General features: G+C 37.2%; 1 protein-coding gene across 1 annotated transcript; it reads left to right on the top strand.

The window, feature by feature from the left end:
* Window positions 1-2660: 2660 nt before the first annotated feature.
* On the top strand, window positions 2661-9843 carry LOC120524278 (olfactory receptor 6N1-like). The gene is made up of 2 exons (XM_039746136.1): window positions 2661-2672; window positions 8860-9843. Exons 1-2 carry the CDS (start codon window positions 2661-2663, stop codon window positions 9841-9843), a joined length of 996 nt encoding a protein of 331 aa, XP_039602070.1.
* The last annotated feature ends 5889 nt before the right edge of the window (window positions 9844-15732 follow it).

The raw sequence follows: 15732 nt of genomic DNA, 5'->3' as shown, positions 1-15732 counted from the left end.
GCTCTATCAAAGCAACCACCTGAAGAAGTAATCAGATGGCTTTTCCTGCCTACTTAAAATCCAAATAAAACCTCTTGATGAAGCTACAGTTATAATATTTTTCATAAAACTGAACATTGACATTTTGTTATTAAAGCAGCAGGCTAAATTCTAAATATTTGTGACAGTAGACAAATTACCATTTGCAGTACTAATTTTGCACTCACAATAACTTTATTGATAGATAGATAGATAGATAGATAGATAGATAGATAGATAGATAGATAGATAGATAGATAGATAGATAGATAGATAGATAGATACTTTATTAATCCCAATATTGTATCATTCACAGTTAAAAATTGGCCACATCCTGAAATGCTTGCTTGTTTGAGAGGACTGTGAATGCCCCCCTGCATACATCTACGAGGGTAATCCAAGAATCATCCAGAATTGGTCAATAGCACAGAAGTAGATTGTAGTTCTTACATCTACCAGTGGGTATGTTATACCTACTGTACAGTCTGGCTAGTCAGTCCACTGAGTGGCATCATGTTCAGTTGGTGGAGTGCATACTTCTGGCATTTATTCTTCAATCATGCAAGTGACTTGGGTATTTTGGTTTTTTTTCTAAGCCACCATGGCATATGTTCATCTGTCTTGATTGTTTTTGACTGGGCAACCAATTACATTGATTGGGAGGAGCAGACACACACACACAAACATTAACATTTTATTATAAAGAAGGTAGATTTGTTACTTTGCTTGTTGTTCTGATACACTGCATCATGGAAGTATTTAATTTTAAAGCTTGTGTCACAATACATTTATGGATGTCAATTCATTTATGGAACAATCTACCGTATATTTTCTAATCTAATCTGCACTGTTTTTACAGTTTCAGAGAGCTAAAAAAATCAGATGTAGATTAGAATCGCATGCGGATTAGATTCTCATTCGAGAGCTGCTCATGCTGAAAGAACAATATACAGGGTGAGTCAAAATTATGTTAACATTTCAATGGCGGAAACCATTTATTCACAAAAATACTTCATATGTGCAAAATGATTTACAGGAATGTTTCAACATGTTCACCATCATGTTTAACACACAAAAAACCAACGAGCAACAGAACCAGTTAAAGCCCGGACACACATTTCGTGGGGAATACTGTAGGTGATACCACAGTCCGTATTCTGTCCTTAAGGTCATTGATATCATGAACTTTCCTGCTATACACATGCTCCTTTACCATACCCCATAATCAGAAATGACAGGGTGTCAAGTCAGGAGAGTGTGGAGGCCATGGCAATGGTCCACCATGACCTATCCATCAATCTGGAAAGATGTGGTTGAGATAAAAATAATCCATTAGTGTTAACATAATTTTGACTCACAATGTATTTGCACTATTAGCTTTACACCTCTTGGGGTAGAGTCAGAAACCACGTGATGGAGAGGAAAGGAGATGGAGATCGGCAGAGTCAAGCACATGAACAAGTACGCAACAGAAGACCACTTGTGCCGAGAGATAGCAAGGGGCAGTTGAAAGAAAGGTGCGGATTAGAACCATAAACTAACTTTTTTTTGATTTAAGAAATTGCCAAAAACTGAATGCGGATTAGATTCGGGTGTGGATTGGATTAGAAAATATATGGTATGCTCAATATGTATTGTATTTATTTGGATATATGTCCATATTTGGGGTTCATATTCTGCTATTCTGTTATCTTTAAATCCTATCATTAGCAAAATATATTTTGTTGTTTAACACAAACTAAGGAACAGGGTTTCATGTACAGTATGTTAAATAGTTTCATACTAATTGTTTTAAGTTTTAACCAAATATGTGTCTTTATAGGTTCTTAGTAAGGATATCATACCAGTAAAATATTTCCACAGGCGGTCATTAGTGTTCTATAGAGGTGACGTAACTAAGCAGCTGGAGATTGATTTATGAAGTAGCTAAAGTGGGATTTTCATATTATATGGACAGTGCACTTGGTTGGTTATTCAGGACTTTAGTGTTAAAGTTCTGGATCAGCATTAACACTAATAAAGACCTCCTTTTATTACATTATTATATTGTGGCTTATTTTTCTTCCACAAAGTGCACTGACTCATGTCTAGTAAGGATATACACTACATGGCCAACAGTTTGTGGACACTGGTGAGCTTGATGGACATCTCATTCCAAAACCATGGGCATTAATATGGAGTTTACCTGCCACTTTGCAGTTTTAACAGCCTCCACGTTTCTGACTTTCCACAAGATTTTGGATGGTGTCTGTGAGAATGTTTATCCATTTAGTCAAAAGAGAATTTGTGAAGTCAGGTACTGATGTCGGACAAGAAGACCTGTCTCACAATCAGCATTCTAATTTATCCCAAAGGGTGTTCAGAAGGGCTCTGTGCAGACCACTCGAGTTCCTCCATGTCCTTATGAACCTGGCGCCATGTGGCCACTAATAGCTTATGGGCACACTTCTCTAACATGCTATTATTAAACTTGTTTTCATGACAAAAGCTGCTGAGAATTCAACTCATTACTAGACACTTTTTTTTTTAACAGTTCTTTTGGGAGTATTTGGGAAACCTATAAAATAAAGTGCAAAGACAAAGATGTATTTGTGTGCAGCTTCATATATGAACTTACATATTAAAGAAAACACAAAGACTAAATGGGATTTCAGGTAAGTATTATGAGCGAATTACAAAAAGGCTTTGCTTTTCTGTTGCAGTGTGCGAGTGACAAGCTTATATATCAAGCCTTTGAATGTTGTTTTCCTTATTGTAAGATTTGTGGACTTATGAAGAAATGTGTATTAAAGGTTATTTAGCTAATTTTAAGAAATCTTGTCAATTAAATTTTGGGTAACACGTTATTGCTCATTTACTCTTATGTAACAAGACCTTAACAAACACTTATTTGGGTACCATAACACGAAGCATAAGAACAGAGTTTATTCAACACTGTAATGTGACTAACAAAATGTCGTTTTGTAGTGCCCTGAGGTGACTTAACTGAGACACATTTCTCTTGATATTTCATATTTAGTATAAGACCTTCATATTAACAAGTCATTTTACAAATCATATCAATACAACATATAAAGATGAATGATACATCTACTGTGTTATATGTGTTATGAAATCCAAAAGTAATCTTTGTTGAGGCTTTACATAAGAGTAAATGAGTAATATATTCATTTCTGCAGTACCTAAAATTAGGTGTTATCAGATTATTCTTACTCCATTGGCAGATTTCAAAAGGTTTCAATCTTTTTCTAGTATTTACAAATGCATTTAGGACAGAAATTGTCTCAGAATCTACTAGCTTGTGTGGAAATAGTCCTATGCTGTTTCCCGGAAAGGAAAAGTGGAAATGATACTATGTAAATTTGTTGAGTAGTTTGTAGTGATGGCCAAGAAAAAATTTAAATGTAATTTTTTCATGCAAAACAGAATTTTCTGATAAAGAATAAGTCTATGGTGACCAATACTGGACAACAGCAAACAATACCAAAATGTCTATGAAAAAATAATCTCACATTACTCGTGTCACATATTCCAAGTGAAATCAACAAGTTGTATGTTCGCAATGTCCCAAACACATCTAGTTTACTAACGCATTATGAAATCAACCACTTCCTGAAAACGCTGTCGTGAAGTATAATGGAATGCTGTCAGACGTGAAAGAGTATTTAAACTGCAGGTCTGTCGTTACATTTAGATTCATGATATACAGTAATGCTATAGCATGACAACATTAATACCACTAAAGCAAATTGTGTGATATACTGTATGTGCTGATCAAAAGGCTGCGTTCATCAGACAAACAGGAAATGACTAGTATGGCATCTACCTATCTAGGCTTTGAAAATTTAAGAAAAATAGATTAAATGGCCATATTAATATTAGAAACTCCAGTGACATGTACACACTAATACACTGTGGTGTATGCGTAAATTGAGAATTTTTTACAAAGGTGAAAGCTAATCAAAAGTTTTTGCTTTGTCCAAGGATCATGCTTTTTTCAAATGTCAAGTATTTTTGGTTTATCTATAAAGTTGCTGTGCTAACACTAGTGCCTTTATTTTAATGCTCTCGGTCATCAGACTCCTTTTTTGTACCTTGCCAGCCTTCTCCTTATCTATTTATATTTGACACATTGGCTTGCTTCGCTCGCCCAAACCCAAGCTACGCGCCAACCACTTCGAGTGCCTGCCACTCGCATTGTAAAGAGGGGGGCTGAACGCACCCCAAGGAGATACAATTGCTTCTCTGACACCCTCTCTTAAATGGTGATTCAATGGGAAATACAGTTTTTTTTTACCTCTTTTTTGCTCGATCAGCTGCTGGCTTGCTGAATTTCATGCGGCACACTTCTGTCATATCACCTATGTCCACGTAGTCGATCTTTTTTCGCTTTTACCTTTATATCAATATCGCATTGAATTTTGATTCCGTGTTTGGAATTACATCTTGAAAATGCAGCATATAACTGCCCATGACTAAATAACATTCTCTTTGAATAAGCTCTTGTCATCTCGCAGAACGTGAACGTGTCTCTGAGACAGTCACGTCTTGTCTTCTTCCAAGATTTATTTTTATAATAGAGAGATATTACATTATTATTTTACTGTGTATACATTTCTGATTATTTTTTTGTTTGGGTATTTTTCGCTATTTTTCACTGGTCAGAAAACTACATGCACTTGTAGCCTGCCATCTGCAAAGACAATATGAGTTTACATCGCTGTTTACTGCTTAATACTGCTAGAATGTTCGATTACATGCTTGCTTGAAGCTGATCTATGCTTAGATATCAATCACAAGATCAAACATTCCAATCAAAACTAGTGAAATGCTAAAGTTTATATACATTGAACTTTATTTTACTAAGAATGCCTGAGACAAGAGTCATTCTGATCTGTCTGCTATACAGTATACTGATTTATAGATCTACATATCTATTACAAGTTTAACTGGTGCTATTTAGTCACCAGATAACACTTTAGAATAGAGACTGCCTACAGAAGACAATAATCACGTATTTGTTGTTTGTAATTTCCATGAATACCAAATACAGAATTTTGTTCTCATCTTTTACATAGCAGTAAATCAAAAACATATATACTTTTGGTAGTGCATATTCTGAAAATATACACATTTACTATTGTTGAGAGTTCTTAACAGTGATCAATGGCTTCCAGCATAGTAATTATTTGTTATTAAGTTAATACCATGATGCTAGAATTTTCGAGATGCTTCTGGACATGCAAGTAGAAATTTTACTGGACTCCGTACAAGTGGCAATGCTACCACTACTACTACCACCACTACTGGATTTGCAAAAATGCAAAGGCCATATTTTTTATTTTGCTGCGTGATGAAGTTTTAAACATGAATAATTTAAAAACGCTTAGGAATGCCCTTCAAAAATCTGGAGGAAATGAGTGATCCCTATTTTGTTTTGCATCAGCTTGTTTTCATTTTGGATGTGCTACCTTTACATGTCAGTATATATTCTTTGATCATATAAGCTAATATGTTACACTTTCATGTTAATATTTTCTATGATGAACAGTCATTGGAGACCAGGCAGCGTTATACGGTATATTCAGATTTTTTATAAATCAAAACTGTAATAAGTACAATTTAAATACTAATTACTGTAGTCAATGTGTGATATTTGTAACTCACACTGATACAACTAATTTCTCTTTACCTTCACTTAAGTGTACAGATTTACTTTCACATAAAATAAAATTCTCAAACCCACTGATTCCAATTGATGGGCACAATTCAACCATATGGCATTAGCAGACGTTGCTGCGGCTTTTCTTTTTGATATTTAAAATTAAAGTATTATAATTTTAATATACTGTATAATACATATCAGGGTAGTCAATTCTGGGCTTGGCGTTCTGCAGTGGCTGTAGATTTTTGCTTTAACCAAATTTTATAACTAGAACCTGTTTCATTTTTAATGTACTTTGTTAATCATCGAGGGAAAAGTGTCTTTTTGCATGACCTTTGGGGGTCAGAGCACAGAGCCATCCATTGTAAATCACCCCTTTAGCAATTTTCAGGTTAAGGGCTTTGCTCAAGAGCTCAGCAAATTAAGATCCCTTCTGACAGTAATGGGATTTGAAATGGAAACTTTCCAGATAGCAACGCAGATTCTTAGCCACAGAGCCACCACTTCTTGCTTATTTACTACTAAAGCAATATTTTTTTGGCCTTAGTTTTAGTTAATGTATTTTTTTATGATTCAGAGCTCTTAATTCCCTATTTTAGTTTTAAACTGATTAAATTAGGTTTTAATTGTTGTTTAACCTGTTAATAATGAGGTGCAACTGACCAAGAAACCAGCAGCTGTCCAACTAGTGTGCTCCAATTTATGCCTGTGTGCATATACCATGAAGTGTCTGTGTTAATACGATGTGTAGAAATAAATGAGAGAGAAAGGGAATGACCAAGAGGTACAAATCAGCTCCAGACCACAAAACATATGAATAATGTTCTTAGAAAATTAAAAATCTACAATGTGACAAAGATTTGCACAAACAAGCCGTATAATTAAATACCCAGTGTAATTATTTACTAGGCCTGGCTTTGTGACTTGATAGCACACGCGGGCACTCCTGCCAGAAGCGAGTTGTGGTAGTCCAGATGGGACAAGACCAAATCCTGGACCAGAAGTTTTGTGGCATACTCTGTCAGATAAGGTCTCATCTTGTGAATGTTATACAGCGTGATCCTGAATGAATGAGAAACAGTAGAAATGTGGTCAGAGAAAGATAGCTGCTTATGAATCACCACCCCAAGTTTGTGTACTGACTTGGCAAGTGTTAGAGACAGTGAGCCAAGATGTACAGAGAAGGGGAGTTGAACAGACTGGCTGGCTGGATGGTATCATAAAAAGATCATTTTTTCACAGATTGAGCTGTAGATGGTGGTCCTTCATCCAGGTTTGCTTTAATTCCTCTTGAGATGTGTCTGAAACTTGATAGCAGTCCACCTGTGACAGAGCGAATTGATTGGACATCATTTAGAAAGGCACACACTTGTGCATATGAGGTCCCATGTTGGGTGTCAGGACAAAAACCAAATCATGATAGTCCAAGGAGACCTCTATAGACTTCCACAATCAAATTCTGGTGAGGCGTGGATCAGGTCAAGGATATAAAACCATTTCTAAAGCTTTGAGTATTCCTAGGTACACAGTGGCCTCAATACATGCAAGATGGAAGAAATTTGGAACCATCAAGAGTCTTCCTAGAGTTGGCTATCTGGCCAAAATGACTAAGCAGGCACAAAGGGTCTTGGTCAGTGAAGTGACCAAGAAACCAATGGTGACCAGAACATCAGAAGTCCTCTTCTGAGATGGAGAAACCTGTCAGAAGTCTAACCATTTTAGCAGCACTTCATCAATCAGGTGTTTGTGGTAGATTGGCTAGACAGAATTCAGCCTTGAGTAAAAGGCATGTGACAGTTTAAAAGATTATGTGAGCATTTCACTCTGAGCACTATGTCTGTCGTAGACCAGGCACTGCTCTTCACTTACCCAATGCCATCCCTAGGTTGAACCTTGGTAGTGGCAGCATTATGCTTTTTGGCATCAGAGGCAGGGAGACTGGTAAGAATTGAGGAGAGGATGAATGCAGCCAAATACAATGAGGCGTTTGAAGAAAATCTGTTCCAGGGTGCACACAATCTCACAATAGGGCAATGGTTCACCTTTCAACTTGCAATGAACCAATTTATGCAGCCAACCAATGTATACTATGCTGGAGTGGAATCAGGACAAGTCTATGACTGTTCTTGAGTGGATAAGCTAAACAGGTTGGGAACACACGCTGATTAAAGTGTATTGCTGCACCCACGACATGGTGAACCACCGAGATTGAGATCCAGGTGCAGCTGTGCAACAGGTGACACCTCAGCACAACACTGTTTTTTACAGTGGCTGGAGTGACAATCCTGCCACCAACCCCCAGGTTTTCCCTAGAAGTTGGAGGACCTGCCTGTAGGGCTGGATGCAGATTTACATCATACCCAGGATGAAGCAATTGAAGGTTAAGGTCCTTGCTGAAGAGCCCAACGGAGCAGAATCACTTCTGGCATTTCCGGGATTCCAGAGATCCCTAGCCTCAGAGCCACCACTCCACCCCAAGCAAAGCCAAAGCCAAGGCTTAAACCCCATAGAACGTCCAATCTAACAGAGCTTAAGAAGATCTTACAGGGACTTACTTAGGAAAACTCACAGCTGTAATTGCTGCCATTTGTTTCTACGAAATATCGAATTAAGGGTTTGAATACATCTATGAGAGATTTCAGTGTCTGATTTTTAACACTTTTCCCAATTTTTCTGAGAGCATATCTTCATTTTGTTATTATGACTTATTGAATGCAATTAATGGGCAAAAATAGCAACTTTATCCATTTACAATTAAATCTACAATGTAATAAAGTTTGCAGAAAGTGAAGGGAACTGAATACTTTTTGAATCAACTGGATGTCACATTGAGAAGAGCAGTTATAATGGAAGAGAAGAAACCTGAAAACCAGCTCTGATGTGGGGATTCCCATTAGGCAGCAGGAGTACACTAGGGCTGATAGGAGGATGATTTTAATACACAAAGTTTTGAAGCGGCCAATGTCTGTATGTATTTTCTTTTTCAAGTTTTGATGCCTTTTTGTCAAATTTAGGGTTGTGTATAACCAACTCATACATTCAATTCAGGTTGAATTTCCAAATGACAGTTTATTTACACTCGAACAACACCGGGTACTTTACTGAGTTTAGATATAAAATATGTAATAAAGACTTAAGTATGTTCAGGCTTGTAATGCATGTTTTTATTCTTTCAGATTAAGGAAGTGAGTAACCTGAATGAATCCTTCGTCAGCATCACAGACTTCATCATCGTTGGGTTCCCTGGTCTACAAGACTATCACAATGTTCTCTTTGCTGCATTTTTGACTCTGTTTCTGGTAACTTGTACTGGAAACCTTTCTATTCTCTGTTTGGTAATACTGGATCAGCGGCTTCATACACCAATGTATTTTTTTCTTTGGAACTTGGCTCTTTTAGATGTGTTAATAGCAACAGCACTCACACCAAAAATGCTGGCTGTGTTTTTATCACATAATACATTGTCCTTTGCCGAATGTTTTTTACAAATGTACTTTGTCATCTCTTTAGGATTGACAGAAATTTTTCTTGTAGCAGCGATGGCGTATGATCGTTACATTGCGGTTGTAAAGCCGCTCCATTACAATGTGATTATAAATTTAAAAACTTGCCTAACAATGGCAGCCACAGTTTGGATTTTGGGGTTTATAATTCCATTAATTCCAGTTGCATTGGCTTCTTATTTGCCATTTTGTGGCTCCAATAAAATTATGCACTGCTTTTGTGACTATCCAGCGGTGATTTCTTTGGCTTGTGCTGACGTTGAGGAACATGCAATTGCTTCGTTGTGCCTAGCACTAACGGTTATTTATGTGCCCTTTCTCTTTGTGTTGTGGACATATTTTAAAATAATAACTTTTGTATTGAAACTGAAAACACAGGAAAGCCACAAGAAAGCCTTTTCAATGTGTTTATCTCATGTAATTATTGTGTTAATGTACTATATTTCTACTGCCATTGTTTATATTGGACTGAGAATAGACAGTATCTCTTATGATGGACGCATCTTCATTGGTGGGCTGAATTATTTCTTTACTCCCATGGCCAACCCGATGATTTACAGCTTGAGGAACAAAAAGATAAAAGCAGCTGTAAAGAAATATTTCAGATTGAGTAATATTCTTCCAAAAATAAAACAAAATTCTAGTAGTGATGCATAACGAAACAACTCTTCAAAGATTTTTTTATGGACTGAAAAAATGCTTGTACTCTTTTTGTAAAGACCCATGGTCCAAATATTTAGCCTTATCATTTTTATGAAGTCACTATATGATAAAAGGTTAGAGAAAAAATATGTAATATATGTACAAGAATAAGTCAATAAGTAATGCTTTTTCTGGTTTGTCTGTACAGCTTTCCCACACACATATTGAAACATGGAATATAAGAATACAAGAAATTTGACAAATGAAAGGAGATCATACAGCCCATTAATCCTGGCTGTTAATAGCCCTATACCTTATCAAAATTCTTCTTTTAGGTTTTCAAGGATTCTGCTTCAACTCCATGTCTGTGTAGTTTGTTCCAGAGTCCCACAAGAAGAGCTTCCTGGTTTCAGTCTTAAATTTCCACTGATGTCCTCAAGTATGTGATGCACCGTTAAGCTGAAAGGATGTTCCTGGATCTACTTTATCAAAGCCTGTGCAGATTTTAAATTGTTGGATTAGGTCCCTCAACACAGGTTTAATTCTCTGTGTCTTTCAGAGTAGGACATGTCCTTAACTCCCAGGATGCACCCAGATGCTCTCCTATGCACACCTTCAAGTTCTGCTGCTTCTTTTTTGGTGACCAGAACTGCACACAATACTTCGGATGTGGTCTTACTAATGCATTATATAGTTTGAGAATAACATCCCTTGACTTAAATTCCAACAGTTTTTATGATTTAACTTAACATTTTGTTTGTCTTTTGAATTGGTTCTGTACATTGCTTAGTCAATAAAAATGTTGTGTCATCATAAACCCCTAAATCCTTTTCAGAGGTTGCCTCCCGTAGGTCAGTGTCTCCCATCTTCTTTTAATAACTGATGTTCCTTTGGTCCACGTGTAGCACGTTGTACTTTTCTATATTAAACTTAATTTTCCAGGTGTTCTCCCACTTCTGAAGCTTATCCACGTCTTTCTGAATTGTTTTGGTTGGCTCTTCCATATCTGCCATCCCACCAATTTTTGTGTCATCTGCAAATTTCACAGGTTTACCACAATCAATGTTATTAATATAGATCAAAAAAAGTAACAGTCCAAGGGTAGACCCCCGAAGTACTCCACTGATGACCTCTCTCCACATGGAGCATTCTCCTCTTATCTGTACTCTTTGTCTCCTGCCGGTTAACCAACTTGACATACAGTTTTGTAGGTTACCTTTGATGCCTACAGAATTAAGTCCCAAAAATCCTCTTTCATGTGAAACGACTGTATCAAAAGCTTTTTGAAAATTTAAGTAAATTATGTCACCTGCTTTGTTTTTGTCAAATGTTCTGGTCTAAAAGATTGTTTTGCAGGACCATCCTCTCATAAACCCAAGCTAGCTGTTATTTAGTGTATAACTTTTGTTTAGGTACTTTTATTTATTTCATATTACAGTTATCATATTAGTAATTATGCATGGCACAGACATAAGACTTATTGATCTGTAATGACTAGTATCCATTTTGTTTCCTGAAGATTGAATTGAATTGAATTGAAAGCCTTTATTGTCATTGTAAAATAATTACAACAAAATTATGAGGGCCTCTACAATGGGTACAAAATGCAAAAACACTACTTTCATGAAACAAAACCAATGCTACAGCACATAATACAAGCAAGGAAAAATAAGCAATAGTATATGTAAAAATACAGTTATAAAGAAATGAGATAAAAATAATACCATTTCACTGGGTGTAGCTGCACAAGAGCAGCAGCAGTATATATGAGTCTATTTCCCAGCACTGACCAAAAATTATTTAAATCGCCTTAATTTGCGTATTTTTATTCAATGTAGTGATGACCATAGTAAAGAAACTGCTTCTGAATCTATCAGTTTGTTCTTTCAAAAATCTATAATGTTGACCAGAGGGCAACAGTTCAAATAGGTGGTGAGCAGGTTCTGGTGAGATATTGGGAGCGGGCAATATCTTTCAGGGCAGACAACAACCTGTGATTTTTGGTGCTGTGTTAATGACTGTCTGGAGAGCCTTCTTGTCTGGTGCCATGCATCCAGTATACCACACTTTGATACAGTATGCCAGGATGTTCTCGATGGTTGAACAATAAAAAACAACCAATAGTTATTGTTTTTCTAGAGCACTCTCAGAAATTGTTGTCTCTGTTATGCTTTTTTTGACCATTGCTGTGGTGTTCTCAGACCAGGAAAGATTCTCTGAAATGTGGATTCCCAAGAATTTGAAGGTCTGCACCCTTTCCACATGGTCTCTGTTAATGTAAACTGTGCTATACTTTCTGAAGTCCAGAATGAGTTCCTTTGTTTTGTGGTCTTCAGTGTTAGGTTTTTCAATGAACACCATTTTGTCAGTCTCTGAACCCCCGTTACAGTCATGGGGGTCTGATGGAGCCAACACAGCGCACAAGGCAGGAACAAATCCCGGGCAGGGCACCAGCCCACCACAGGACACACACACCCACACAGCAAGCACACAGTAGGGAGAATTTAGGATCGCTAATTCACCTAACCTGCATGTCTTTGGACTGAGGGAGGAAACCGGAGAAAACCCACGCAGACACGGGGAGAACATGCAAACTCCCCACAGAGAGGACCCGGGAAGCGAACCTGGGTGTCCTAATTGCGAGGCAGCAGCGCTACCACTGCACCACCATGTGGTATTATAGTGATGTAATCTGCAAATTTAAAGATAGTACTGTATTTGTGGGATAGATTGGGGTCCAATCATATGTGTACAAAGAATAAAGTAGTGGGCTCAACACATAGCCTTGTGGAGATCCTGTAATGAGCAAAAAGGAAGAAGAGAAATGAGGGTCGAGTTTAACCCTTTGTGGGCAGTTTGTCAGAAAGTCCTTTATCCAGATTGGAGTCATACTTGCAACATTCCAGTAATTAATTTCTTCTCATTCCCTACGTTAAAGGACACACAAAATGGTGTGTCTGTTTGCAAAGGGATAAAGTTTCAACCTTGATCAGTCAGTTTCTCTTGTTGGTTTCTAGGAATAACCATGAATGTTCCACTCTGTAATTTTTAAGACAATATAGTGACAAGATTTAAACAGAATGATATATTCTTATTTTTGTAGTTGCGTCTTTTCCAAGTTACTAAAATCAAACTTCAAACTTCAGTTACCTTCTGTTTAAAATCTGTATAACTTTTCAATGGCAAACTTACAAAGGCTCACTTCAGTACGTTCAATATGTTCAGTATGTTCATTACAGTCAGTATATTCAGTTTTTTTTAACAGTTTGTCTTCCATGCCTTACCAAGGCAGATCATAGATTGAACTTATCTCTAGTCAGAATGGCAAAAAATAATTAGAATATTTAATTTACGAGTCAGCATAAAGGGATTATAATAGAACCTTCAATTAGCTATGCAATAATATACTGGCAAACATATATACATCAATTTATCATAACCTAACTAGCTAACAAAGGGCTCTTATGGAGGTGGGTAGTAACGAGTTACATTCACTCCGTTATATTTACTTGAGTAACTTTTTAAAAAAATTGTACTTCTAAGACTAGTTTTACTGCTCCATACTTTTTACTTTTACTTGAGTACATTTGTGAAGAAGAAACACTACTCTTACTCTGCTACATTGGGCAACACTCGAATCGTTACTTTTTTCCATTAGACACGCTATATTTTTGCCAGAGAGAAGCTGCCAGTGGATCTACTGCGTGACTGTTTCACCAATCAAACGTAGCAACAATTATCACAAGACTCCGTTTCACCAATCAGGTGTAGGAACAATATCCACACAGCTCCGTTTCACAAATCAGACGTAGCCATGCAGTCACATGACCACACATACTGTGGCGGCATAGCAGCATAAACTCCTCACAGAGAGTGGACAGGGAAAGAAAGAATACATAAAAAATGACAGCCAACTCCTGCTGAAGCTTAACCATCTCTTCACTGAGTGAAGAACAAGCACGTTTTAACCAAACATGCACAGACACAGACAGTCATGCAAAGATACAGTCAGACAGAAATGCTTGCTTGTTCGAGAGGACTAAGAATGCCCCCCTGCATACATCTATGAGGGTAGACCGAAAAATCATCCAGAATTGGTCAATAGCACAGGAGTCGATTGTAGTTCTTACATATACCAGTATCTTATACCTACAGTCTGGCTAGTCAGTCCCTGAGTGGCATCATGTTCAGTTCGGTGGAGTGCGTACTTCTGGCATTTATTCTTCAAACATGCAAGTGACTTGGGTATTTTTTTTTTTTTCCTAAGCCACCATGGCATATGTTCATCTGTCTTGATTGTTTTTGACTGGGCAACCAATTACATTGATTGGAAGGATCAGAAACACACCCCAAAATTAACATTTTATTATATAGTAGGTAGATTTGTTACTTTGCTTGTTGTTCTGATGCACTGCATCATGGAAGTATTTAATTTTAAAGCATTTGTTGCAATACATTTATGGATGTCAATTAAGTTATGGAACAATCTACCGTATATTTTCTAATCTAATCTGCACCGTTCTTACCATTCAGAGGGCTAAAAAATCAGATGTGGATTAGATTCGCATGTGGATTAGATTCTCATTCGAGAGCTGCTCATGCTGTAAGAACAATATACAGGGTGAGTCAAAATTATGTTAACATTTGAATGGCGGAAACAATTTATTCACAAAAATACTTCATATGTGCAAAATGATTTAAAGGAATGTTTCAACCTGTTCGCCATCATGTTTAACACACAAAAAACTAACGAGCAACAGAACCAGTTAAAGCCCGGACACACATTTCGTGGGGAATAGGTACAGTCCGTATTCTGTCCTTAAGGTCATTGATATCATGAACTTTCCTGCTATACACATGCTCCTTCACCATACCCCATAATCAGAAATGACAGGGTGTCAAGTCAGGAGAGTGTGGAGGCCATGGCAATGGTCCGCCATGACCTATCCATCAATCTGGAAAGATGTGGTTGAGATAAAAATAATCCATTAGTGTTAACGTAATTTTGACTCACCCTGTATTTGCACTATTAGCTTTACACCTCTTGGGGTAGAGTCAGAAACCACGTGATGGAGAGGAAAGGAGATGAGAGATCGGCAGAGTCAAGTACATGAACAAGTACGCAACAGAAGACCACTTGTGCCGAGAGCTAGCAAAGACCAGTTGAAGGAAAGGTGCGGATTAGAACCATAAACTAACTTTTTTTTTATTTAAGAAATTGACAAAAAATGAATGCGGATTAGATTCGGGTGTAGATTAGATTAGAAAATATATGGTATGCTCAATTTGTATTGTATTTATTTGGATATATGTCCAAATTCTGCTATTCTGTTATCTTTAAATCCTATCATTAGCAAAATATATTTTGTTGTTTAACACAAACTAAGGAACAGGGCCTCCTTTTGTAACATTATTATATTGTGGCTTAGTTTTCTTTCAGAAAGTGCACTGACTCATGTCTAGAAGGATATACACTACATGGCCAACAGTTTGTGGAGCTTGATGGACATCTCATTCCAAAACCATGGGCATTAATATGGAGTTTACCTGCCACTTTGCAGTTTTGACAGCCTCCACTTTTCTGACTTTCCACAAGATTTTGGAGGGTGTCTGTGAGAATGTTTGTCCATTTAGTCAAAAGAGAATTTGTGAAGTCAGGTACTGATGTCGGACAAGAAGACCTGTCTCACAATCAGCATTCTAATTTATCCCAAAGGGTGTTCATAAGGGCTCTGTGCAGACCACTCGAGTTCCTCCATGTCCTTATGAACCTGGCGCCATGTGAACACTAATAGCTTATGGGCTGGCGCCATGTGAACACTAATAGCTTATGGACACACTTCTCTAACATGCTATTATTAAACCTGTTCTCATGACAAAAGCTGCTGAGAATTCAACTCATTA

Source organism: Polypterus senegalus, chromosome 2 (genome assembly GCF_016835505.1).
Source record: "Polypterus senegalus isolate Bchr_013 chromosome 2, ASM1683550v1, whole genome shotgun sequence".
In the NCBI taxonomy this organism is placed as follows: domain Eukaryota; kingdom Metazoa; phylum Chordata; class Cladistia; order Polypteriformes; family Polypteridae; genus Polypterus; species Polypterus senegalus.
Note: the sequence above shows the minus strand (reverse complement) of the source record. Positions and strands in the feature narration are given on the sequence as shown.